Source organism: Pantherophis guttatus, chromosome 10 (assembly GCF_059756535.1).
Source record: "Pantherophis guttatus breed Tessera chromosome 10, ASM5975653v1, whole genome shotgun sequence".
Taxonomy (NCBI): Eukaryota; Metazoa; Chordata; class Lepidosauria; order Squamata; family Colubridae; genus Pantherophis; species Pantherophis guttatus.
Genome location: NC_142072.1, coordinates 8,646 through 36,124, shown reverse-complemented (window position 1 = coordinate 36,124; position 27,479 = coordinate 8,646). Strand labels below are relative to the sequence as shown.

General features: G+C 44.2%; 1 protein-coding gene across 8 annotated transcripts; it reads left to right on the top strand.

Moving 5' to 3' along the window:
- The first annotated feature begins 2,877 nt into the window (after positions 1-2,877).
- On the top strand, positions 2,878-25,976 carry LOC117677864 (leucine-rich repeat and fibronectin type III domain-containing protein 1-like protein). Of its 8 annotated transcripts, none has more exons than XM_034438408.2 (4): positions 2,946-3,699; positions 16,429-16,596; positions 21,741-23,138; positions 25,300-25,976. In XM_034438408.2, exons 2-4 carry the CDS (start codon positions 16,586-16,588, stop codon positions 25,799-25,801), a joined length of 1,911 nt encoding a protein of 636 aa, XP_034294299.1. In that variant the 5' UTR covers positions 2,946-3,699; positions 16,429-16,585; the 3' UTR covers positions 25,802-25,976. The 8 variants fall into 8 exon arrangements, with proteins under 8 accessions (XP_034294303.1, XP_034294301.1, XP_034294299.1 ...); XM_034438409.2 differs by having other exon boundaries at positions 3,029-3,414; XM_034438412.3 differs by lacking the exon at positions 16,429-16,596 and having other exon boundaries at positions 2,878-3,414.
- The last annotated feature ends 1,503 nt before the right edge of the window (positions 25,977-27,479 follow it).

Here is a 27,479-nt window from a genome sequence, read left to right as displayed (position 1 = left end):
TCTTTTCCACAGGAGCCCCATCTGGTGGCCACCAGGGCATATCCATTTGTGGGATAGAAATAGTGATAATACAAGGGTGACTTGACTTCCTGATCCTATCTGATTTGTTTTGCCATGTGGCGCAAATGCATATTTAAACGTATCAAAAGAATTGCTTGTTTGCAATCCATTTTGGAGAGTATTTGCCCAAGGAACTCGAACCAATTGAATGAATTGTCTATTTTTACTTTTGATTTCCCTGCCTTTCCTAATTCTGGATTTTGAAATCAAATTTATAAAGGTTGGCAAGTCCAAAATTATATGGTGAGCTGCAAACTAGGATATGAATGTGAAGTTCTAATCTCCTGCCACCCCCTTGCCCATCTGTTGGCTCCTGGAGATCAGGACTATTGCTTATTGTACATCTGATTGTATTTGCTTTAATGTAATCAATTATTTGTTTCTGCTTTGGGATGTTTTACAGGTGAAATGGCTTGCATGCATTTTAAGCCCTGCTTTTGCTCAGAAACAGGTTCCCAACCATGCTCCTGCAGGGGAAGAGAGAATTTAGGTCTGCTTGGAGCCGCTTACTATGGGAAGGGGCAAAAGAAAGCATGTGGCAAGAGGGATGGCATTCATTCAGCTGCTAGGAACTTTGTAGGGTCCTCCTTCCCTACAACCTTCTTCCCAGGCCACAGAATGTCTTGCTGCCAACCCAGCTTTGCTCCAGGGGCCGAGTCTTCATGAGCAAGTTGCACAGGAAGACAGCAACCCAGAGAAAAGACACTAAGCTGCCTGCCAATCGCTTGCCTGTGCTTGGATGTTGAAGGCGTCCATGCTCTGAGGCTTTTCCTGCTGTTGCTAAACAATTCCTGATCAAGATACTCAGATAGCAGCAGCCCGGAGCCCAGTTCCATCTCTGGTCAGGTCTCTCCCTAACGTTTTGACAGGTAAGAGTTTCACCACCATTGTTGTGGTTAATTGCAAGTCCTAAGATCTGTCTCACCACCGACAGACTCTGCCACATTACAACAATGCTTCTTGGATAAGTGCCAACCAGAAAGAGGAAGAGTATTTTTCACACGCACATCAAACAAGGGAGGCTGGCAGAATTCTGTGCAATTTACTTGGCATGCCCAGTTTTTGTCTCCATTGAAATGAAGACAACCCACTTCTTGTCTTCACCAGGATCAGGAAAGGAAACCAAGCCTGGCAATTTCCGTGAGGGTCAGGGCAAGTGGCATTCCTGCCAAGCTGAGGAGGCCATGAAAAAGGCCTGTCCTTCCCTACAGTAGAATTTTCAGACTCTTCCGCCCTGGGTTTGAAGAAACTTCAGTCTGGCACCAAGAGCAATGGTGCACTTTCTGGGCATGGGAGATAGTTGTGGCCAATTCTGTCACAGAGACCCAAAAAAAGAAATCTCAAATCCCTCACTTGTGGAATAGCCGAGGTCCAGGTTTTTCTTCTCTGCTGCCCAGAGGCCTCTGCCTGTCCTGAGGGGGTGCACTCTTGTAAGTGAGGTCATTGCCCCATCCCTCTGCCTGCTCTTGGGGAGTGTTAATCCCCCTATCTGTCTGCTGATGGATGAAGGCTGATTTGCAGAGAGCAGAAATACACCAGGCTTGGAAGGGACCTTAGAAGTGTTCTAGTCCAGCCTTCTGCTCAAACAGGAGACCAGGAGTCCCCAACCTCCAGTCTGCAGCCACAGCCTGTTGGGAACCAGGCCACATTTATTGTCATTGTTTGTGTATACACAGTATAGCCATACAACGAAATTCACTTAACACCCAAAGACCAGGTCCAACACACATAACAATCCCCAAACACACTCCCACCATAACATAAACATAAGCATAAACATACTTATGATTTTTGATGAACATATCCTTTCTTTTATGTACATTTATTTATTTATTTATTTATTGGTTCGATTTATATGCCGCCCTTCTCCGGAGACTCAGGGAGGCTTACAATGTGTTAAGCAATAGCCTTCATACTTTTGTATATACCTGCTTAGTAGGGCTTTCGGCCCCCCCTAAGCCGTGTTCTTTTTTATACAAAGTCAGCTTATTGCCCCCACAATCCGGGTCCTCATTTTACCTACCTCGAAAGGATGGAAGGCTGAGTCAACCTTGAGGCTGGTGAGATTTGAACTTGCAGTAATTGCAGGCAGCTGGTGCTACTTTAACAGCACTTAGTCAGCTGCACCAGCAAGGCTCTTGATGTTGAGAGCATATGCACCAAGACAAATTTCTTGTGTGTCCAATCACACTTGGCCAATAAAATATTCTATTCTATTCTATTCTATTCTATTCTATTCTATTCTATTCTATTCTATTCTATTCTATTCTATTCTATTAACATAACATAAGCGGCGGGCAAGCGTGCAAACAAAACCATCCCCTCCCCCCCCATCAGTCTTTGGAGCTGGTAGGTTGGGTACTGCGCCTCTAGACCATTTCAGACAAGTGGTTGTCCAGTCTCTTCAAGATCTCCAGTAATGGAGAATCCACAACTTCTGGAGGAAAGTTCCACTGGTTAATTGTTCTCACTGCCAGGAAATTCCTCCTTAGTTCTAGATGACAACTTTCTATCCCTTGCTTCTTGCCCTGCCTTCAGGTGCTTGGGAGAATCAGTCCTCCCCTTCTTTTTGGCAGCCCCTTAGATATTGGTGATTAATATGTCACCCCCAGTCTGTCTCTTCCCGGCAGCACCAACTTGAGCGCAAAACTCCCTGCGCTTCTCTGAATAGGGGGGCGGCGTGGGCGCCCTGTGGAGAAGAGGTGCCTTCAGCTGCTGCTGCTGGAAACGGCAAGACTCCCGTGGGCAGGCCTCGAGGAAAGGAGCCACGCAAAAGACAGGTGGGGGGGGGAGAGAGGATCAGGACTCGTCATTTCCGTCTGCGAACAGGCACATGTGGGGGGGTCACAGCATGGAAACACGGGCGCACCAAGCGCAACATTGCCAGAAATCCTGCGAGCTTCAACACAGCTGTCGGCTGGTTAGCTTGCTACGCCCCCTCCCCTTCCGCGCCCTCTCCTCCTCCCCTGTCTTCTGGCAGCGACTTCCTTCAGAAACGGCGACATATTCGCTTCAGCAGCCGAGCTGGCGGAAATCCTTCCGCCGTGGCGGCGGCGGACTGGCTCCCTTAGAGGTTTGCGTGGACCATCCGGGCGGTGGCTACCGGGCGTGTTCGGCCGCGGCGATCGCGCGGGAGCGTTAGGGGGACAGGAGCCGCGAGAGCAGGTGGCAACCCCCAGTTCGCCTCGTCGGAAGAGGCGGCTGCTGGGCGAAGCAGGCGTAGCGCCGGCGGACTGTACCGCGCGTGTGACGAGTCGGCAGGAGGAGCCTCTCCGGGCGAGCGCATGGCCAGCCTCGCCTACCAACTCAGCCGCGCAGAGGCGGCGGGACCGCGAAGAGCGGCCGTCGGGCCAGGTAAAAGCGCGCGGCCAGAGGGGCGTCGCGGCGGCAGCCCACCTTCGCCTTTGCCCTTGCCCAGAATTGCGCAGTCGCCGCCTGTCATCCCGGTCGCGGGTCAACCTTCGTGGAGAAGACCGAGGAGCCGCTGGGAGCGGAAGGCTTCCAGGTCGGCGCAGCGGACCTTGACGGAGGCGAGCGACCTGGTCTTGCTCACTCTCCGTGGGGGGAGGACAATTGTCGCCGGCAAGAGGCCGGTGGCAGGTAGGGCGAGCCCCTTCCCGACTGATGGCAGGCCTCAAGGTGAGAAGGGAGGCGGGTGGGGCATCCTAGAGGTGGGTTTGCGCTCCTGGCTGCGGGGAAGCCGCGGCGGGGCTTCAGCGGGAGCCCGAACCATGTTCGGGGTTTACCAGTGCGGCCGCGGTTCCCTTCCACCGGGCCTCGTTGTTGTGAAGCGGAGCAACGGGAGGAGGCGGCGCTTCGAAGCTTGGGGTATGCGCGCGCGTGTGCGCGCTCTTGCTGCTGGCGGAACGGCCTCTTTCCACTCGTGCCAGGCTTCCTCCGAGGTGGATGAGCTCTTGTCAGCAGCTCACGCGTGGCCCCTGCTGGCCATTCTGGGCGGCTGCTCTGAGGTGCCCACCTGGCGGCGGGGAACCCCTAGTGAGGAGTGGGGAGCACTTGCTTTCCTGTGGCGCGGAGGTAGCTTCGAGCCGAGTCGGACAACGAGGGCTCTCACGACGAGCGTGCCGCGCAGTGCCCCGCCGGGAGGCTGAAGACGCCGGGGCCGGGCTTCGCCGCCAGGAGAAGCCGGCCGGTGTCGGACGCGCCTGGTCTCCAGCCCCGCTGGGGCGCCCTCTCCACTGGCGCTCGCTGCGCCTTCTCTTGGCCTTCAGCTGCAGACGCTGCTCGGCCTCCCCGCCTTTTGCAGGTCTCGGGCCGGGGGCCTCTCCGCGGGGCAGCTTTGTAGCCGGGAGCCGCGCCGGTCTGGGTATCGCATTCTTGGGCAGGCGAAGTCTTCGGCCCAGCCCTGGTGGGCAGCGCGGTGGGAGCGCGGCGGCGTACGTCTGGGGTACTCCTCCCCGCTAGGCAATCATGTTCAGATCGTCGGGTTCGTCCGCCAGTGTGCCGGCGCGGGTGTGCGTGTGTGTGCGCTTGTCAAAGGATGGCTTCATCCCGGTGGCTGGATGGAGATTCTCGGTGGGCTCTCCCCGCTGTCATCAAGGGAAGAAAGGACCGTCCTCTCTTGCCCCGCCCCAACTGAAATAGCAGGGACCCTCGAATGACGCTTGTGGCCGGCTCGCTCCTGGACCGGTGTGCACGTGAAGACGGGTCCCGTGTCGGCTACGAGGCTGCTGGAGTGCTGCGGGTTCTCAGCCAGGCGGGATGGGGCTTGACCCGGTGGGAGAGGCGGCTGCCGGAAGATGGCCGGCAGAGCCACGTGCCATTAGTGCTTTTTATGTTTTCTGTGTGGAACACGAAGAGAATGTTGTGGTTTTTCTTTTAAAATGTTTTAGAATTGTTTACTGTTTAAGCAAATACATTATTTGTCAATAATTGCATAGATTAAGAGTATAATAGCCATAGCAACGCCTCCTAAAGAAAAAATGGGTGGCTTGAAATGTGAAGGTGGGCGTGGCTTAATGAACAGATTCCCCCCCCCCCCCAAGTCTGTTTCCAAGGCTTCACCTGCTAGAGGCCAGCCTCTTTCCCAAACCAGCCACCAGAGTTTTTTCCCTGCTGGATCCCATAGGGCAGCTAACCTTGTTCTGTGATGCGGGGGCATTTTGAAGGGCCTTGGCTTCAGCTGCCTTGCTCTGCTGCTGCTGGCCCAAAGGGTTGGGGTGGTTTTGTGATTCCTGTGACGCTCCTGTGGGAAAGTGCGACCTGTGGGAAAGAGGTGGGCCCATGTCTTTCCTGCAGCAGGCCTCAGATTCTGTGGTGTATGGAGTTGTTGGCTGTTGGCTCATTGGAGCGCCTATGTGCAGAGGCAATCAGCCGGGACCTCCTACTCAGGAAGGCTGGGTATTCATGCATGTGGAGTCCCATTGGGCCATCTGGTTGCCCAGCTTTCTGTGTTTTCTATGCACATATTGGCTGTCAAAATTTTGACTTCTGCCAAGTTTCTGTTCAAGATCTCCAAAATAAAGCCTAATGTGGAGATCTCTTTCCTTTATTTCAATTTTTGACCCTGTGTAGAAGGGACAAAGATGTGGGAAGGGGGCATCTTGTTCCTCTACACACATTGAGAGAGAGAGAGAGAGAGAGAGAGAGAGAGAGAGAGAGAGAGAGAGAGAGAGTGAGGCCCACCTCTATTTAAAAAGATATAGGCATCATTTTCACAAGGAGTGCCTTCTTCATTCAGAGCCTGTCTTTAGGCCTTGGGTGCTTGTGCTGAAAACTGGCCTTCATTTATTTATTTATATCCTGCATTTATCCATTTGCATTGGATCGGCATGGAAACCTACCCTTTTGGCATCCTCTGTATCACTTAGCAGCTGCAGATACATTAAGAGACGTCTAAGAGAATGGTAAGTTGCCTAAAAGGCGACTGTAAGACCAATTAAAAAAAAAACAAAACAAATCAGAAGCCAAACATATTATAAGGTCTTCACCACCACTCTGCGCCAAGGGCTGGGAGAACAACCATGGTTTTAATGAATTTCTGAGTGTCGTTAGGGTGAGAGCTATTTGAATTTCCTCAATTAAGAACTATAATTTAGCTGCAAATTGTGCCCAAGTTTATTGTTGTAAACTGCAGGATACGTGCATAAATTCTAACTACAACCAAGGTTTCCTCCATCTGGATTCAAGTGTGGAGACCTTGGTGCTTGGTTGTTTGCTTCCAGACATTTCAGTACCCAATTAGGTAACATCATCAGTGTGAGGAAGTATGCTGTCTCTCAAGGACCAAGGCAAGGGTTTGGGTCTTTTTTTAGTTTCCCAAATAGGCTAACACTTGCTCCACAGGATGCAGCTGTTCAAATTTCAACTAACCTCAACCCCCTTCCCCCGCCGTGGCATTTCTAGTCATTGCTTCTGGAGAGTGCAGGAAAGTCTTGCAGCTTCTCTCTATTGCAGATGTGGCCACAGAATTGTAGAGCAGGAAGAGGCTATTTTGCCCATCAAAAATGAAGCATCTCCAATAGATGGGTACCTAACACCTTCAGCAAAAGGAGCTCATCACCCCTTGGTTAACTGGCTCCATGACTGAAACTGAATGTTGAGGGTTTCCTGCTTAGAACAATCTGGGCTTTAAACACAGAATGCTGCAACCTTTGTAAACACATGTCGGTTGCCAAACACCCAAAGTTTGATAACATGACTGTGAGGATGCTGCAATAGTCATAAGTGTGAGAACTGGTCAAAAGTCACTTTGTTCAGTGCCATTGTACATTTAATCGGTCAATAAATGAATGGTTGTAAATCAAGGACTACCTGTAACGGTAGGTGGGTTTCTCTTTTCAGAATATTTCTCATTGTTACCATACCTGAGGCTCACACTCTGGTTGTTGTTTTGGTAGACTGTCAATCTCCAAAGTACAAGGCTTCCTATTAGTCCCATCTTGCTTTTCAGGAGGGGAAGGGTGCTGCTTTTGAGACTCCAGGGTCTTGTTGGAAGTTTGTATTTACTTGACAGTTGTTCAGGAAAAGCTATTGTCAGCATTTCTTTGCTCATTAAGAGCCATTTCCATGGGATGGGAAGGCTGTAATGTTCAGGGCCCAGTGGATTTTCTGATGCCAGGTTTACCTTGGTTTTATTCTGTTTTTAAATTTTGTATTTATGTGTTTTATTCTGTGGCTGTTCACCGCCCTGAGTCCTTCGGGAGTAGGGCGATATACAAATCCAATAAAATGAAAAAAAATGAAATGAAAATGCCCAGTCAAGTTCCAAGATTCCAGCACCTGGTCCTGCTCTTTGCTGGGATTATCATCTTAAAAAGATTTTTTTTCTTTATGGAGTCAGATGCTGAGAATTGTCCAAAAATGTTGATTGTTTTTATATCATCTGTTGCCCTAGTGAAGGAGTGGTGCTGGTGGGCTGAATCGGAAGCAAGAAGAATGGGCAAGTCAAAAAGAAAGAGGGAAGGGTCCTCCCTCACTTCCTTGCCAAAGATGCCACCTGACCCATTGATAAATTGGTCCTATGTGGTCCTCTCCCGAAACCTGCACTTTTGTGGCTACACCTTGTAATTCAGAAATCTGAGTGCTTGGAAAGTTTATTTATTTATTAGGCTTTTATAGCAATATTCTGCCTTTATTATTTTATAAGTAACACAAGGCAGTGAACATACATAAAACTCCTGTTTTTGGGAAGTTATTTGGGCAGAGCTGGCCTTCAGCTCATTTTCTGCATTAATGGGCCTTGAGAATGCTGCTTGCATGAGAAGGCCAGCAGGTGGGAAAGAGAGAGAGGTGTGCAGGGTCTGGAGCTGGCTTAAAAACTATCCTTGTTGACAGTGTGAATCTAGGCTAATTAAGCATGGAATCCAGGAAAAAAAATTGGGAGCTGAATGTCTATGGAGACTCTCGGTCATGCGGGTTATGGTTGTCCCAAAGGTGCTTTTTCAAGAGGCAATTGGACTTTCTTTGTTTTTTTCCTTGAAGACCTTTTGCTTCTCATCCAAGAAGCATCTTAAATTCTGACTGAATGACGGGGTGGGGGTGGGGATGGAAGGTTCATATTCCTTGCAGTCATCTGGTTGTTAGTATTGTGGGAATCATTGAGGCCACTTGGGGGTTTATCTGCCCTAAGGGTCAGATGGGTCAGAGAGCAAATGGGTCTGGGACCTTCTTAGAATCGCTGAAAGGACTGTGTTGTAAACAGGAGATGGGTGGTGCCAGATAGATGGTGTCCTACCCTTCCCCTTCTGTTAAGAGAAGGCTGTTCCATTTTAATATAGATGGCCTCTTTAGAATGTGTGCTTTGCTGTCCTCAAATAAGTGACCTTTGTCTTTCAAATGCAGATGGGCCACTGAATCTTGTACTGATGGGTTTGCTCTCCTATGTTGTGCCATGCGTTTGTGAAGTAGTTAACAGAATAACAGAGTTGGAAGGGACCTCAGAGGTCTTCTAGTCCAACCTGCTGCTCAAACCTGCACCCCTCAAATATTGGAAGACTGCTATCATGTCACCCCCTAGTCCTTTTTTTCATTAAATTAGATCTACCTAACTCCTGCAACCATTCTTCATATGTTTTAGCCTCTAGTCCCTTAATCATGTTTGTTGCTCTTCTCTGCACTCTTTCTGAAAGAGTCTCAACATCTCTTTTATAACATGGTGACTAAAACTGGATACAATATTCAAAGTGTGGTCTTACTAAGGCCTTATTAATGTAATATTAACACTTCGTGTTATCTTGATTCTATATGTCTGTTAATTCCAGGGCCTGGTGGCTCAGCAGACTAAAAACATTGTGATTAACACCAGCTGTCTGCAATTACTGTAAGTTCGAATCTCACCAGGCTCAAGGTTGACTCAGCCTTCCATCCTTTCTAAGGTAGGTAAAATGAGGACCCAGTTTGTGGGGGCAATAAGCTGACTTTGTATAAATATACAAAAGGATGAAGGCTATTGCTTAACGCATTGTAAGCCGCCCTGAGTCTCCGGAGAAGGGCAGCATATAAATAAATAAATAATAATAATAAAAAATCAGCCTAGGTCTGTGTTGGCTTTTTTTGGCAGCTGCAGCACACTGCTGGCTCATATTTAAGTGGCTATCTACTAGAACCCCAAGATCCCTCTTGCCGTTACTACTATTGAGTCAGATACCACCTATTCTATACCTGTGAATTTGGTTTTTCTTGCCTAAATGTAGAACCTTACTTTTTTTCACCATTGTTTTGTTTCTCCAATGTACAGATCTGTACATATCTCACATTGTATTGTATTGCATATATCACATTACTCAGTTTATGTCTGGTGTTTTGTCCTTGGGGTGGAGAAGCTTCTGCCTTAGTATATTATAGGGTTTAAAGTATGCATGTATATTGTGTTGGTTGAAAATCCTCCTGAGCTTTTCAGATATTCCTGCAACGTAGGGCATGAAAACATTGCTTTGTTTGTTGTTCTCTTCCTTATCATGGAGGAACTCCTGCTGGATCTTTTTTTGGATTTGATGAAAGCCCAGTTGGAATAACCACAAGTTCTTAATTTATTTCTTTTCCTTTTCCCACTTTACTGGTAGGAAAATCTTCAGCCCAGTGGTGTCAAGTTCTGATCACTCTCATTTTGTGCTCCAGTGGATGGTGAGAATCAAAATGTAAATACTGATCTGTGTGTGCGGGTTTTCTGTAAACATCACTGTTAAGGCTTCTGTTTTTCTTAATGTGTACTGCTCAGTCCAGGAAAGCCAGATTATTTTCTTGACATCTTCCCATGTGAACTGAATGTCTCAGTCCACAGAACTGACATTACAGAGTTGATTATAACCCCCCTCCCCACCCCCCACAGATCAGGCAGAACCTTGTCCATCCCAAGCATAAAACACCCAGACATAAGCTGAGCAATGTGATATATGCAGTAGAATGTAACGAGACATGTGTAGATCTGTACATTGGAGAAACAAAACAACCACTCCATAAATGCATGGCACAACATAGAAGAACAAACTTCAAGACAAGATTCAGCAATCCACCTGCATTTGAAAGACAAAGACCACAGCAAAATCCACATTCTGGACAGGGAAGACTACTGGTTTGAAAGAGGAGTCGAAGAAGTCGTCTACGTTAAAATTGAACAGTCCTTCCACAACAGAAGGGGAGGGATATGATACCACCCATCTCCTGTTTACAACACAGTCCTTTTAGCAGTTCCAAAAAGGTTCCACACCCATTTGCACTCTGATTCAGGGACCCTGAGGGCACAGATGAACTCCCAAGTGGCCTCAATGCAGGTGATTGCAAAGAATATAAATCCTTCCATTCCCCCCTCCATTCAATGAAGAACCTTCGTGGAGTCTTCAAGGAAAAAACAAAGAAACTCCAATTGCCTTTTGATAAAGCATTTTTGGGATAATTGGGAGGACTAAAGATCACCACCCCTTTTGCTCATCTAGTGATTTATATGTGACATTTTAAAAACTGATTTATAGCAATAAGTAGAAAAAGTAGTTACTGTACCATGTAACTATTCTTAACTTTTGTACATTTCTGAAAATAAAAATTAATGGTTATTATTATGCATTCTGTTGTCGATGTAGGTTTTTTGTTATTCTTTTGCATCTTGAAGGGTGAATTTTGTTTCGATTCTTGATTACGTTGTATAAGGAATTGAGAATCACATAATCTCTAAAGAACACAAATAATAAGTACCCTTCTAGATGACAGTTTTACAAGTACCTCGTTTTTAAAAACACCTTGAGCTGGAAATTTCTTATCTCACAGCTCACAAGATGTACAATAGGAAGAGCTAGCTTGTCTAAACAGCCTCTCTTCTAGGTGTTAATTAAAAAATGTGGGCCAGCCATCGAACAGAGAGACATCCTGCTATTGATTGATTTACTGAATTACTTTCCTGAATATTATTGGTTTGGGGAGGGGGGGTTATATACCTCTGTAGCAGTGGTGGGTTGCTACTGGTTCGCCCTGCATCGGGTGACCCGGTAGCGGCCGCAGCGGGAGACTCCACCCACCTGCCCGGATGCCTCTGTGCATGCATGAGTGCACGCACGCCCACGAGCAAACTGGTAGTGACGGGAGTTGCAATCCACTACTGCTCTGTAGGTTGCTAAGAGGGACAACATCTGCTTTCAAAATTCAGATATGCCATTGGTCCAGAGAGGGTAGAGGCAAACTGTAGCTTTAAAATAATGGGGGTGGTCACAGGTACGCTAAAAACCACCTGAGAAATAAACAAAAGAGCAGTAATAACAACTCCTCTCTATACAACCTGCTGGTGATAAGCAGCAGGGGCCAAAAGGAGCCGTTTCAAAAATCCAGGTAGAATTCTGTTTGGAAGACGAAAGATTGCAAAGAAAAGGAAGGACAAATCTTGGCTACTTGGTGCTTGTGGGGGCCATATGCTGACTCTGTACACTTAGAGAGGACTGTAAAGCACAATGAAGCGGTATATAAATCTAAGTCAGTCCTGTTTTGATCTAATTCACTGTTGTTTTATGTTTGGTGCTCTCTCACTTCCTCCTTTTTCCCATGTCCTTCCCTGGAATTTCAGTTTCATCGCCAGGCACAGCAGGAGCTGTTGGTAGAGACGGAGCTGGGCAGCCTGTCAACTTGGGAGTTGCAGATTTTTTCTGCACTGGAGCCTGATGTTTTGGGGGAGGAAACTTTGCATTCAAGGGATGAAGAGTGTGATCTTCATCAATACTTTGAAATGTAACAGAGTTAAAATAAGTAAAAATTACATTCATTTTAGAGGGCAACCCTATTCCTTCAATTTTGCATTATCCCATTACAATGAAAATGACTGTAGCAGGGTTGCTTTTAATTTGCAAATTCCCTTTTGAATAATTTTTATCTAAAAACTTACAAGGTGCACATTGATATCTTTGGCAGCTGAGCTGGTAGAATAGAATAGAATAGAATTTTTTATTGGCCAAGTGTGATTGGACACACAAGGAATTTGTCGGTGCATATGCTCTCAGTGTATATGAAAGAAAAAATACATTCATCAAGAATCATAAAGTACAACACTTAATGATAGTCATAGAGTACAAATTAGTAATCAGGAAACAATATCAATATAAATCATAAGGATACAAGCAACAAAATTACAGTCATACAGTGGAAGGAGATGGGTGGTGGGAACGATGAGAAGATTAATAGTAGTGCAGACTTAATAAATAATTTGACAGTGTTGAGGGAATTATTTGTTTAGCAGAGTGATGGCGTTCGGGGAAAAACTGTTCTTGTGTCTAGTTGTTCTGGTGTGCAGTGCTCTATAACGTCATTTTGAGGGTAGGAGTTGAAACAGTTTATGTCCAGGATGCGAGGGGTCTGTAAATATTTTCACAGCCCTCTTTTTGATTCGTGCAGTGTACAGGTTCTCAATGGAAGGCAGGTTGGTAGCAATTGTATAATGGAATGAGTGGCATGCAGCACTTCTAAGGTGAATCAGAAGGCGCTTCTTTGGTGTCCCACCTGATCTTTGTTCCATATTCCGTAAGAAGGCCAGCTCCTGAGTTTCAAATATGGTGTGCAGATTGGAGCTTCTCGGGCACTTTCACCTTTCCTGCTTGGGACAGCTGTCTGCAAAAAGGTGACATTTGCCATCAACTTATCCAAAAAGACCAGCAAGTTGAAATGGCTCCAACCATCAATGATAGAGTTTGAGCAAAAGAAGGCTAAAGCTTTGTTGCATGGGGAAGTATAGGAAGAAAATACATTGGATCCAAAATAGGAGCAGGTAAAATTCTGGCAAAGTGTGAATTATTAGTGTCTCATATTTGCGATTGCTCCTCTCTTCCTCTTTCTGAAGCGCAGGCTATTTATTTGATGAAAGAAATGGCCTATTTTGCATATAAGTGTTGGTACTCTCCGAAGAGCACTGAGCATAGAACCGGCAGAGTCAGCTATCTAAATAGGTCTTCTTATTGTACCATTATTAAACAGGCTTGTTTCTGGTAGGAGGATGTTTTCTCCCTTGTAAACAGATGGCAGTTCATGCTTTTGGTTCTTAGTGCTAGAAAAGGGAAAAGTGCCATCCTTACCACCAGATGCTCAATAGTCTTCGGCAACGCATCCTTTTAGCGTTCCAGATAAATTATTCTCCAGTGGGAGACTTGAGACAGACGAAGGGGCATTAATTTTCTGTTGGAAGGTTAGTCATGGCCAAGGACTTAGCTTTAGAAGAAGTATGAAAGCCAGGCATCAAGTAAGCAACAGCCTCTAGTCACAGTGGCAGCCTTGTGGGGAGTGTCTGCTGGAGCACCCGAGGGAGCCCGAGTCTCCCGCTTGTATCCTGTTTGAAGGCTTCCCAAAAGAAGCACCTGGTTGGTTGCTGCAGAAGCAGGATGCTGTGCTGGATGAGGTCCTAATCTGGTCATATTGTACATGCTCTAACAAAAGCTTACGTGGGGAGTGGGATTGTGACATTTATAATTGTAATTGCTACAGTAGTTGGGTGCTTCTAATTTTGCTCTGTCTTTTTACTTAACTTTTGATGAAGGGCCTTGAAAACCAGTGCATGGTCATGGTATTAAACTGGATTCCAGATGGTTGGCATAAATTGTGGCTTTGCAGTTGGAGTAATGAAGTCTGCAGTGCGGAATCCTCTCATCAACATTTGGAGGGGGTGGGGTGCGAAAACAGACTTCAGGATGTCACAGCGCAGTTGATATATTTGCATCAGGCATCAGAATGCAGTTTCATAAGGGCGTGGATTGTGCTGTGATGTCACACATGAGTGTCTTTTTTTCCATTGGAATGGTAGTTGCAGCTGCTTCTACTCCAAAGTGCTGAAGAGATCATTAGCTTCCACCTTTGAAGAGGACAAACTCACCCTGGGCCTTTGCTCATCTGTTTAGTTGAGCCAGTGAAGTATTAATTTATTACAGATGGATTTTTCCTTGCTTCCATTTTAATTTGCTTTCCTGCTTTCTTATTTATTTATTAAATTTATTCACCACCCATCTCACTGTCACTGAGCGGCTTACAATGGAATAAGATTATAGTATAAACATCAAAACACTAAAACAATGAAACAATAAATACAATAAAATATGTTAAACTGGGCTGGCTTAACATATTTTTTAACATATTTTTAATTTTTTAATTGGTTTATCTTAAATTGGGGCCAAATTAATATATATCCTTTTAATTGCTTTTTAATGTTTGTATTATATGTTTTTATCTGGCTGTATACCGCCCTGAGTCCCTCGGGAGAAGGTGCGGTATATAAATTTGAAATAAAATAAAATAAATACAAAATAAAAAAATTAACAAGAAATAGCTAAAATAGCAGATATGGGGCAGGGGAATAATAGAGCAGAGGGGGGATCTTCTAGTTAATCCAGTAACGACAGGATGACAAGCCCCCATCTGGGCTCCAGGCCAACTGGCCAAGTCAGGTTTTAAGACCTTTACAGAAGGATGGGGGCAGATCTCGCCCCAAGGACTGTGGGGTTCCAAAAGGTGCAGCAGAAAAGGCTCATCTTCTGGACACCACCAGGCCAAATTCCTTGGTCAACGGAGGGGTCTGCAGCATGCCTTTTCTGCTGGCATTGATGGTGAGCCAATTCCATTGGGGTGAGAAGGATCCTCAGGTAGTTTGGACCTCTGCCATAAAGGGCTTTAAAGGTGATAACCAACACCTTGAATTGGACCTGGAAGCAAATGGGTAACCAGTGAAATTTACATAACAGCATAGGGGTCTCCCAAAACTGTCCACGCAGCTGCATTCAGAGGCAGTTGTAGCTTCTGAATACTCTTTTTTTTTAAAACAATTTTTATTGGGTTTCTTTTTCCTCCTCTCCCACCTTCACCGACATTATTATTATTATTATTATTATTATTATTATTATTATTATTATTATTATTATTATTTATTTATTTTGTATACCGCCCTTCTCCCGAAGGACTCAGGGCGGTGAACAGCCAGCAGATAAAATACAGAAAATACAAAAATTAAAACAATATTAAAAACCAATTAAATTAATTTGGCCCACATCTTTCTTTTTTTTTTTGAACAGAGTGTTGGTCGTTTCTTATCTTATACAATTAGTCAAATTCAAATACATTTTACTCAATTACAATTTTTGCCAATATCGTCTTCTCCCCTTTTCCTTTTTTTTGAACATACCTCAGTATTTCTATATTTGCATACATAAACACCTTCTTCATTTATCCCTAAATTCTAATTTTACTATTTGTACATATTTATCCTCTTTTATTCTTAAACAATTCATTCTTTATCTTAATATATTTATATTTGTTTGTTCAGAGCTGCCTTTCTTCCATTTCATCTTTTTTATTGTAAAGCAACATTTCTCCTCAAACCTACCCTCTCCCTCTTCTCCTTCCAACTTTCTTTCCCCACCTTCTTCTTCTCTTCTCTACTTCCCCTTCCCTTCTCTTTCTCCTCCTCTCTTCCCCCCTGTCTTCCCCTCTCTCCTACTCTGGTTTCCCTTCCCTTCCTTCCTCCCTACTCTTCCATCCCTCTCTCTCCTTCCTCCTCCCTTCCAATTCTTTCCTTCATCTCTCTCTATTGCTGTAATCATTTTCAATTTAGCGTTTTCCATTGTGGAGTCCAGGCAACCCTGATCTCTTGTCTTTTTAATTATTAACAATATATTTCATCTTGTTCTCTTTTTTCCTTCAAATCTTTACTCAAACAATTTTCTAATCCCTTATCTTTTTTACTTTTACCAATATATTTTTTCTGCTTTACTTCTTGTAAGTATAACATTTAAATCATTTTTAGCATTTCAATTTCATCCAGTTTTACATTCAATTTCAATCATTAAGTATATTTCTCAAAACATCTTAACAATATATTTCCACTTATTCAAATATATATTTATAAAGCGCATCTTAATCATTTCTCATTTTACCCAATCCGATTAGTTCTTAAAATATTCTTAATTTGTCTTCTTTTCTCTTTTTAATTGTTTTAGCTTCTGAATACTCTTTAAGGATAACCCCATGAAGAGCACATTGCACTAAGAGATAACTAGGGTCTGAGTGACTAAGCGCAGGGATCCCAATCCCAATCCAGAAAAGGGAACAACTGGTACACAACTCGAAGTTGCACAAAGGCTCTCCTAGCCACAACTGCCACTTATTCTTTGAGCAGGAGTTGGGAGTTGTGTACTGGGTCTGTCGGGGGCAGTGCTACCCTATCCAGAACTAAAGATATTAAAATACATTTATGAGGGCTTTACATTTCTACATTTTTCTTATTAAGCTGATGTTTTTAATTGTGTTTGCTGCCCAGATGTACCTATGGCTGAGATGGGCAGCCATATAAACAGAAATACATGCATACACAGCCCTTTTTATTGTAACCTATTTCATCACCTGGCAAAGTCTCTGCTATAATAGAATTCCAGGGCAAAAGAACGGTCTCTGTAATTGCAGGGAGAATGACTTCCTCCAAGACCACTAGAACTTCTGGGTTAGCGGAGAAAATGCAAGTTTGCATAGAAGACTTGTCACGTCAAGTACGTCCAACAGGAAGGAGCTTCTGAAGGAAGTAGATGCATGGCTGGAGCTCACTTAGCAGTGAACGTGAGGAATGCTTAAAAAGTAAGAACAGAATCTCTTCTTACCTGGCCTCTTTCCTCCCTTCCTTCCTGCCTATGCTTTTGCTGTCTGGTCAGAAGGTTGCTGTGTCACTCTCGGTCCCTTCAGAATGTGGAGCTGATGTCTCCCCACTGCTCAGAGAAGCTTAGTGGTGGAAGACAAAACTTCCCTATTTCTGGAATGAGGAAAAATAACCTAGAAACAGAGAAAACAGAAATATTGAAGTATTTCAATAAAATGTCAATGTTTTAATATTGAAAATGCTGCCTTCTAGAATCTTATTCACACCCTTAATATATTTAAAGGTTTCAGTCACATGCCTCCTTTCCCTTCTGTCCTCCAGACTGTGCATATTCAGTTCCTTCAATCTCTCCTGATAAGTTTTCTCCCTCAGACTTTGCACCATTTTGTTGCCCGTCTCTGGACTCGCTCAGTCTTACCAATGTCTTTTTTAAGTGAAGTCTACAGAACTCGACACAGTATTTATTTATTATTATTTATTTATTATTCATATTTCTATGCCGCCCATTCTCCGAGGACTCTGGGCGGCTTACACCAAAGACAGTATACTAAATAGCATATTGCCCCCAACAATCCGGGTCCTCATTTTACTCACCTCGGAAGGCTGGAAGGCTGAGTCAACCTTGAGCCAGTGAGATTTGATCCGCTGATCTGCTGAACTAGCAGTCAGCTGAAGTAGCTGCAGTACTGCACTCTAACCACTGCGGCACCTCGGCCCTTATGTAAATGGTGTATCACAAAAGGTGCCTGACTAGTGCCCTATATAGCAGGATTAAGACAGACTGCCTCAAGTGGAATACCCCTGCGTGGACCACCTGTCTTGGGAAGGAAGGCTGCGAGTGAGAGTCCAGGGTGGGCAAGGTAGAGATGGTGCTTCTCCATCACGGCCCTTTTCTTGGGAACAGCCTTTCCCTGGAGAGCTATAGGATGCGAACTATTGTGTTCCTGCTGATTCTAAAGGGAATGGTTTCTTTAGGAAGTGCTTGGGCTTCCATTTCAATAGTCAAAGGTCGATATGGCCTTAAGATGCCCACGTCAATGTTGTTCTCTTCTGGGAAAAAGATCATCCATAAAAAAGGAGGTTATGAAGAGCTTGATAGTGCAGAAGGCCTTGCCCATCTACTTGCAACAAGCTGAGATGGCAATTTCTCTGCAAAGCAGGATGTGGAGATAGTCCAGCGCCACAGAAACCCTTTCTGATCACAGAAGCAAGGATGCTGAATGCCCCAATGGGCAGCCCTGTTCTATTAACAGCTTGTACCTGAACAGAAGCTGCGCTTGGAGTAATAACTGCACGTTGACATGCCTGCCAGGCTTGAAAATTATGCAATTAATTGCTTGGTAGGTTTTTCGGGCTGTACTTTAATCAAAGATGGGACAAATTGTGATTTTGCAGTTTCGGAAGGCACATTCAGTTGTTTAGTCAGCTGTTAAAAGCTAGGATTTTCAAGTTAATTTTCTTACAAAATTAACCTTTGTAATGACAAGGAAATTAGAAGTAGAATTGAGGGATTTCAGTCTGTAGAGGAAGAGATTTGTTTACGAGGCATGGGAAAATATTTGCGCAAGCTCATATTGTAGGAAACGCACGGGTCCACTGACAGCAGAAAAAATTAGGCTGCTGTGGCTTTACAGCAAAAAAAAGGACAGAGCACTTTATTGAGTTGAGGTCTGAGGCAACATGGAGCTTCTGGTTTGGAAAGAATCATCTTTCAGTGAAGAGGATGAGATGGAAAGACCTGGTTGTCAGTCAAAAAAACAAAGCACTGTATGGATGGCCTAGAGACCCTTGGGGTGGTTCTAAGTTAGCATTTGTCAGAGTTTGTTGCAGAAATTAAATCCAGAAAGCACACACAGGCAGACTGATGCAGCAGGATTCATTAACTTCTTTATATACATAATAATACATGAAGATAAATGTACAATACCAATATAGATTCTTCTTCAATGTAGTAGCAGTTACAAGCAGAACAGAAGGCAGGAGAGAACAGTTAGTTTCATTTCAGCAGAGCAGAAAAGCCCAGACTTGTTTCATTTCAGAGCTGAGCACAGAGCTTAATACAAAGAGAGCCGCCTTTATACAGGGCAGTTAAGCTTCTGCACAGACTCAGTTGCCTAAGTCACGCCCAGATTTCTATCTTAAGTTTCTGTTTCTAAACAGCCTTCATTGGCTGACCTCGTTACATGTCTCCATTTCATTCCATTGGCTGATCTATTCCAGTCCGTGAATATTCCTACTCTGACAACATTTTTATTTTGTAGCAGTTATGTCTTTTCCACGTGTGATGGGGCAGGTTCTAAAGAAAGGAAAGTGAAACCCCACCTACCTTCCTTCTCTGGATTGTTCCAGTTACTCCAGGGTGGGTTTTTGTTTTTGTAATGGCACCAAGGCAACATTCAGGTTTTGTGAGGAGCTTAGAATTTTGGGGGTTTACAAGTTTAGTATGTCTGGTGAGTGAAGATGTGGGTTGTGGAAGGCTTGGCAGACTTTTGGGGGTCACATAAACTATTGATCAGCGGTGGTGACTTTAGAGGAGGCTGGAATGAATGGAACAGTTGGTGGCTGTTGATCAGTTATTGATGAGCTGTTAGGCACCACAATGATTGGCGATTGTTTAAATGATTGGGGGGGCGATTTGATTGTGTGAAAATATTATTGTCCGTTAACTAAACTGCTCTTGAGATGGAGAAGGAAATCAAGGACATTCCCAAAGGAAGAAGCGCTGTAGTCAGGACCATATTTCGGTCATACACACAGGCTGAAAAAAGTCATATATGGCGGTCACGTGAAAGAGGTCGCTTCCCTAGAATCATTGGTCGTGGAACCATCATCGCAAAGGAGATGAAAGTCTCCCAGTGAGGTGGAGAGAGATGACGGAGGATTTCTTCAGAGACTGCAGCGTAAAGCGAGTTAGAGAGGAGTCTCGTTGCTTCTCTTTAGCAGCATCTCACGATGCTGAGTGAGATGGGCCTTTTGGTCTGGCCCGATCAGGTAACCTCTTCTTGAGCTTCTTGGAGTAGCCTTTCTCTAGCCAAGATGGGGTTATTGTCATGTGAGCAGAAGCTTCTTTGTGCTGCACTTAATTTATGGATTTTTCAGGCAGCGTAAGAGCAGTTTTGAAGCATTGGAGTAATAGAGAATAAAAATTAAGTGAGAGTTGTGCAAATGGTTGCTATCAACTTTGGGCTGTATTGCAAGATGTTTGCTGTGGGAAAAGAATTTGGCCCTTCAAAATAATGAGAAGACTACTAGCCAGAACACTTTTGTTTGTATCAGACTTATATTTTTCAGTTTGCAATTTCAAGGGCACAAACGCATGGACAAAATGCAGCTTAAAGCCATCACAGTAAGCCAAATAAAAAGGCACCCAGGAATTGCCAGTATCCTCAGCTTGAAGTAGCTGACGGCCCTCGTGGTGCTTTGCCCAGCTTATAAGGAATAATCTTCTTGGCCGGCAGCCGCTGGAAGGTTTTGTACAAAAGCTGCCTCAGAAGTAGACATTGTTTCTTTCTTTGGAGTCACAGGTTGCTAAGATCAGCCTTCTGTCCTACCAGGAAACAATGTTAAATATTACAATTTGTTATTAGGAGTTTTCATTTAGGGATAGAAGAGTACTCCTGTCATTGACAAATACCAGTTCCATCCCCTCAGACAAAGCAAGCTGGATCTATTTTAACAACTAGGAAACGCGATGGAATTAATTGGTAGGAAAGTAGTGTGACTGATGTGGCAATCCACCCTGGACATCAGCTCACAGTAGAATTCAAATCAGGCAGCAGGAGAATTGATCAAGATATAAAAAGGAACTTTGTGGCAGATCGAGGGGTTCACCTCCTGGTGTGCTTGGAACATTCCTGACATCTTGTGGCAGGCAGATGCAAAATTCTGACCTACATACATAAGTTATTTTTCATGGTTTTATATAATATTTCTTGCCTTTTTGCCGAAGCAGTAAATAGAATTACTATATCTAAGATCCCACAGAGTTGGTTTCCTCCGGGTCCCGTCAGCTAAACAATGCCGGCTGGCGGGCCCGTGGGGGAGGGCCTTCTCTATGGCTGCCCCAGCTCTCTGGAACCAGTTACCTCCTGAGGTCCGGACCATCCCCACCCTATTGGCCTTCGAAAAAGCGGTGAAGACCTGGCTTTTCCGGCAGACCTGGGGCCATTGATCTCGTTCTTGTGATCCGGCGAGATCCGGCCATGAATGGTGTGAATGAGTTTTAATGTTTTTAATGTTTTTAATTCTTAAATGTTTTTTATAATGATTTTAAATGCATTGTGAGCCTCCCTGAGTCTTCGGAGAGGGGCGGCATACAAATTGAATTAATAAATGATAAAAATAAATAAATCTGTGTGATTGCCTTTAAAGGAAGCAGGGGTAATGTCAGTGTAAAAGTTTCTGGAGTAAAATACTGTAAGCACCCTGAATAGTTTCAAAAGATGAATGCGGCTGAAAGGAAGAAATGTAATTCTCATAGGAGCACATTGATCAGTTCTATCCCAAATGTATCTTTCTAAGTGCATCCACCATCAAGGACATTACATTACAGTAAAATTGCAAGAACAATGCTTCCATTAATGATTGATGTGGCATAAGATAAGATAGGTGGTGTTGAAATCTGAAGCCTCTGTGATCTCTGATCTGACGCTATTGTGGGTTCTCTCCCTCCCTCCCTCCCTTCCCTCCCTCTCTCTCCCTCCCTCCCTCCCTCCGGGAGTTGTACAGTTTGCATCCCAGGAAATTTTCAAAAAAGGGTTAGCAAGCCATTTATTGGAAATAATTCCTGCCCTAGGAAGGGGATTGAAGTCCCTTCCTCTCTCTATGAATTTATAATTCTATATGGCCTTCTTTTAAAATCTTAAACTCTGTTTCATGTAAAAAGCAATTCAAGAGGCCAGAGCACCTCAGAATGAAATTCTGGACTCCAACCACAGTCATCTTTCAGTCTCAGGATGTTTTTTTAATGTCCACAGCAGATAGATTAGCTGAAAAATTAGCCCAATGTAGGAGTAGCTAAGTAGACCCCCAGGCAAATGCTGCTTTCCATTATTTCATGTTTTTCACATTTAAAGCATGTTTGTTTCAAATTCACATTCATGGATCTGTCCATTTCTTTTTTTAGGTGCCCTCTATACCTTACCATGGAAAAGTTGGTCTTCTGCCTTCTGATGACGAGCACTATGGCTGTGAGGGCCCTGATGTGTCCCATGCGCTGCAACTGCCAGAGGGTGTCCCCGTCTTTCACCATTCTCTGCACCAAGAATGGGCTGCTCTTTGTTCCTCCTGCCATTGACCGACGGACAGCAGAACTCCGACTGATGGATAATTTCATCACGACTTTGCGAAGAAAGGATTTTGCAAACATGACAGACCTGATCCATTTAACACTATCACGAAATACAATCAGTCATATTATGCCTTATGCATTTTTTGATCTTAAAGGTCTTCATGCATTACACTTGGATAGTAACCGACTCACCTATATTGATGAGGATCACTTCAAAGGGTTGATCAACCTTCGCCACTTAATTCTCAGTAACAACCAGTTACGTTATATTTCACCTGGATCTTTTGATGATTTCATTGACATAATTGAGGATCTGGATCTATCCTATAATAATCTTGTTAAGATCCCCTGGGAAACTGTTGGGAGGCTTTCAAATGCCAATACTATTAGTTTGGATCATAACCTCATAGATTTTGTTCCTGAAGGCATCTTCTCCGACCTTCACAAACTGGCCCGGCTGGACATGACTTCTAACCAGCTGAGGAAGATCCCCCCCGACCCTCTTTTCTCCCGCATCCCTGTCTATGCCAAGCCCAAGGGTACCCCTCTATCTTCTCTGGTATTGAGCTTTGGAGGGAACCCGCTACACTGCAACTGTGAGCTAGTGTGGCTACGGCGCCTGACTAGGGAAGACGATCTGGAAACCTGTGCCTCCCCACCCGAGCTGATGGGCAAGTATTTCTGGTCTATTAAGGAAGAGGAATTTGTCTGTGAACCACCAATGATTACTCGCAGAACGGCAAAGCAAGTGATCATGGAAGGACAGAGTGTTTCCTTGAAGTGTAGAGCAATGGGTGATCCAGAACCATACATGCGCTGGATTTCACCAGGAGGAAAATTGGTCTCCAACACTTCCCGAACAATTTCCTATGAGAATGGGACTTTGGACATTTTAGTGACTTTCACAGAAGACCAAGGCACGTATACCTGTATAGCATCCAACGCTGCAGGGGAGTCCACTGCACCAGTTGAACTTCTGGTCAGCTCATATCCTCATCTTGCTAACAGCACAAACTCTGGCAAAGAAGCTGAGACGGGTCCATCGGATATCCTCATCCCAGCCAAGTCCAGCTTCTCTAATGAAACCAAATCTCACCAAGAGAGGAAAGTGGCCATTGCTGAGCTGACCTCGTCCTCTGCCCTCATCCAGTGGCCTTCACAGCACCATATTCCTGGGATGCGAATGTTCCAGATCCAATACAACAGCTCTGCTGATGACATCCTGGTGTACAGGTACGCATTCCTGCCAGGCTTGTTTCAAGTTTATTTCTGGCAGGGTGGCAGCGATGGGAAGCTCGACAATCAGGAGTAAAACCGGGCACCACTTGCTTGATGCATGAGTTGGGAGGGTAGGAGGAAGATCAGTGAAAAGAGAAGCGACTCCCACTCAAAAGAGAAAATCCAAGCCAGGGCTCTCCGTTCCCCACTTTCCTTTTAAACCAGAACTTCATACAGGAGAGATGAAAATTGTACTAAAAACAGGGTGGTCAATTTCATTTCATTTTTGTGGCTTGATTCCTGGTGATTCCCTGGAGTGATCCATGTCATTTCCTCGGCCGCGTTTTTGGAAGGAGTTTCCCGTTGCCTTCTTACTGGGGCTGAGAACGAGTGACTGGTCCAAGGTCACCCAGCCAGCCTCATGCCTAAGACAGGACTAGAACTCACGATCTCCTGAAATTGCTTCCTGGGCCTAGGCCTAACAGTAGCTGTGGAAAGAGCCCCTCCCTCCTTCCTCCTTGGTTAATTTCCTCAATTTACCAGTCCCAATTCTGCTCCCCATATTAAGTGAAATACGGCCTTGGGTAAATTTCATGTCTAGGTTAGTCAGAGAAAAACCTATATGTCAGGCCTTTGCATAATTGAAAAACAGCAATTTAAATACGTATATATGTACAGACTATACTGTTGCTTTGTCAAAGTAAGAAGAAGAATGCATCATCAACTTGAAGCAGTTAAAAAACAGAGCCTTGTGTGTCAATGTTACAGAAAACTTCATAAAAATGCTATTTTCAAGACCCCTTTGGTTACTGGACGATCTAAAATAATTTACACGTGCGTGCATTTATTTCTATTCGTATGGCCACCCATGTCATCATGTTAACAACCAAGAAACAATCATACAAAGTTATGAATTTCCTTCTGTAGCCCTATGATATCCTATACCCACAAGGGGTCCAGTAGCTCCTTTTCCTACCAAGAAATGCTATTAAAAAGGCAGAAGCTTTCATCAGCTGCAGTTTGCCTGAAGAGTCACGGCTCACGAAAGCTTCGGCTTTTTAATAAAGATGCTACGACAGTCCAAAAAGGTGCTAGCAGACCCCTTCTCACGTCAGCTGTCTGCAACTCAATTTCATTGGGACCAAAGAGATTAAAGGTTATCCCTTTGGAGTCTTAGGCCGATCTCCGAAGCTGGCAAATGCCTGTTGCCATCAAAGCCATTTCCCGTTCAAAGTCAACAAAGCAACCACCAATGCTTCTCAGGCATAGGGTCAACTTTGGTTTCATGGTGTGAGGTCAGTCAACAGAGTCCCGCCAAAGGAGCAGCCCCTCTATGCTCAATCATATCGCTTTGTTGTCTGTTCCCTTTATGTAGTTTGCATGCTTGCATCGTTTTTGTCTCAGTGTTGCTCTGTGTTCACCAGGCAAGTAACTGGTGGTTGCCCCTTCGATTCATGAGCATAGCTCTCCATGGGGTCGGGCAAGAACATTGTGATGTCAGAACACAAACCACACTCCTTGCGTGCAACACTGTGATGCCAGTCCAGGGGTGAAATGTTCCCCGTTCAGACCGGATCGCCCAATCCGGTAGCAACGGAGGTGGGTGGTTCGGAGAACCGGTAGCAAAAATTCCTGCCCCCCCCCCTTGCCCAGCTGAGCCGTGCAATCATCAGAGGCTTTTTAAAATTATTTTTAAAAGCATTTTTTCTACAGCCTCTTCGGCCGAAGAGGTTGTAGAAAAATGGTTTTAAAAGTAAAAAAAAAATAAAAATGCCCACGCCCACTTAGTCATATTACCACCACCACCACCAAGCCACGCCCACAGAACCGGTAGTAACAAAATTTACATTTCACCACTGTGCCAGTCCCAAAGGTGCTTTTTTCAAGAGGCAACTGGACATTGCTTCTTGAAAAAAGCACCTTTGGGACAACCATGACCTGGATGACTGAGAATCTCCATAGACAGTGATGCCAGGAGAAGAAGGCAGAAGGCATCATAATATCATAACGCACACTTTGTCATTTTAACACCATGGCTACCACAGGACAGTTACGCTGCCTAAACAGCCAACGGCTACCCTGTTCATCCTTTTAGCCTTTCAGAAAATCACGGGAGCGGAGGGGGATGTTGCTGTGTGGTTCTCTTCCTATAGACTGAGTTTGTCTTCTCTTGCAGGATGATCCCGGCTTCTAGCAAGTCTTTCTTCCTGACCGACCTGGTTGCTGGGCGGGACTATAATCTGTGTGTTCTTGCTGTTTATGATGATGGTGTGACTTCTCTGACAGCGACCCTGGTGGTAGGGTGCGTGCAGTTCACCACGGAGGAGGCATACCGGCAGTGTCAGTCCCTCCACGCACAGTTTCTTGGTGGAACCATGATTATTATCATCGGAGGCATCATTGTGGCATCTGTCCTTGTTTTTATCTTCATACTTTTGCTGAAATACAAAGTTTACATCAACCACCACAAAACCAAAAACCCTGAAGTGAATAACGTTTGCTCTCAAACCAATGGTAGTCAGAATAACTCTCTGGTACATTCCAGTTCCAAACTGGCTGAATGGATCCAGCAAGAACGTTCAAGCTCACCACTCAGAGGCAAAACTATACTAGACTTTAACTACGAACGAGCAGCCTCTACAGACGTGTCTGTTTTAAAAAATGAAGCCTTTCCGTAATAGTTATGCTGGTCCCAGGCAAGAAGCAGTAAAAAATAACTCATGCGGTTGTATTTTAAGCTTCACTGTCTATTTTTAAGATCAGATGGTTTTAAACGGTATTTTTTTAATCTGTAAAAGTTCTTGCATTCTTAACTATTTTTGTTGCACTATATTAAATATAAACTGTGATTTTGAAGGTTTTTTTTTCCTTTTTAAAATTTTTTATTACGTTACATTACAGTACAATGCAAGCACAATCGGTTAGACGGTGGTATTTTCTATACAGATTAGATTCATTCTTTTGTTATAATGCCTCCTAATTTATCTATTCGTTCTGATATTTACACTATCTCTTATCTCTCCCTTATTCGATTTTCCATCCATCTATACCAAAGTTCCCACACCGTATAGTATTCTGAGTCCTCTTTCTCATTTAGCTCTAACGTTAGTTTACTCATCTTGGCACACTCTAAACCTTTCTGGATTGTGCGTTCCTTCAGTGGTATCTCTTTTCCTTTCCAGTGTTGTGCGTAAACTATTCTTGCTGCTGTAATAATGTGTACAATTAAATACCTCTTTTTTTTCTCATATTTCCTCTTTAGTACTCCCAGGAGAAAAGTTTCGGGCGCAGTTCAATTTTTTCTTTAATTACTTCTTGTAACCAATTTTGGATTCTTTTCCAATACCTCATCGCTTTGGGACATGACCACCACATATGAAAGAAGGTACTCTGGTGGTATCCACATTTCCAGCATTTGGGACTTACGTTTGGGTATATTTTAGCTAGTCTTGCAGGGGCTAGGTGCCATATATATAGCATTTTGTATTGATTTTCCTTAAACGATGCTGCTTTCGTTAATTTGTAGTTTCTATTCCAGATTGTCTCCCACGCATCCAAATTTATGTTGTGTCCAATATTTTTTGCCCACGCTATCATTGGTTCTTTTACCACCTCTTCTGCCCTGTCAAATTATTGTATTTATTATTTATTAGTCATATTTCTATGCCGCCCACTCTCCGAGGACTCTGGGCAGCTTACACCAAAGACAGTATACTAAATAGCATATTGCCCCCAACAATCCGGGTCCTCATTTTACCTACCTCGGAAGGCTGGAAGGCTGAGTCAACCTTGAGCCGGTGAGATTTGATCCGCTGATCTGCTGAACTAGCAGTCAGCTGAAGTAGCTGAAGTACTGCACTCTAACCACTGTGCCACCTCGGCTCTTATAAATTCTAATAGATAGTTGTATAATCCGGCTAATTTTTTTTTTTCTGGACCTATCAATAACTTATCAAATCTATTTGTTTCCACCTCTATTCCAAATTCTTCCTTGTCTTTCTGGTGCCTGGATTTAATCTGCAGGTATGGCCACCAATCGATATGGATGCCCTGTTCTCCTACTGTTTGATTGGTTTTGAGATTTCCTCGGCTATCTAAGAGCTCTTTGTACCTAAACATTTTGTTGGTTTCTAGTGTGTTAGGGTATATCATAGCTTCCATTATCGAAAGCCAGTTCGGAACCTTCATATATTGTTTATATCTAATTTCCTCTCCTGTTTGTATTAGCGTATCACTTATCTTATGTCTGTGGAAGTATGTTTTTTTTTTTTTTTGTTATCCCATAGATAGGCATGCCATCCTTTTTGTAGGTCATGCCCTTCCAGAGTTAAGATTCTTTTATTTTTTAAGGTGATC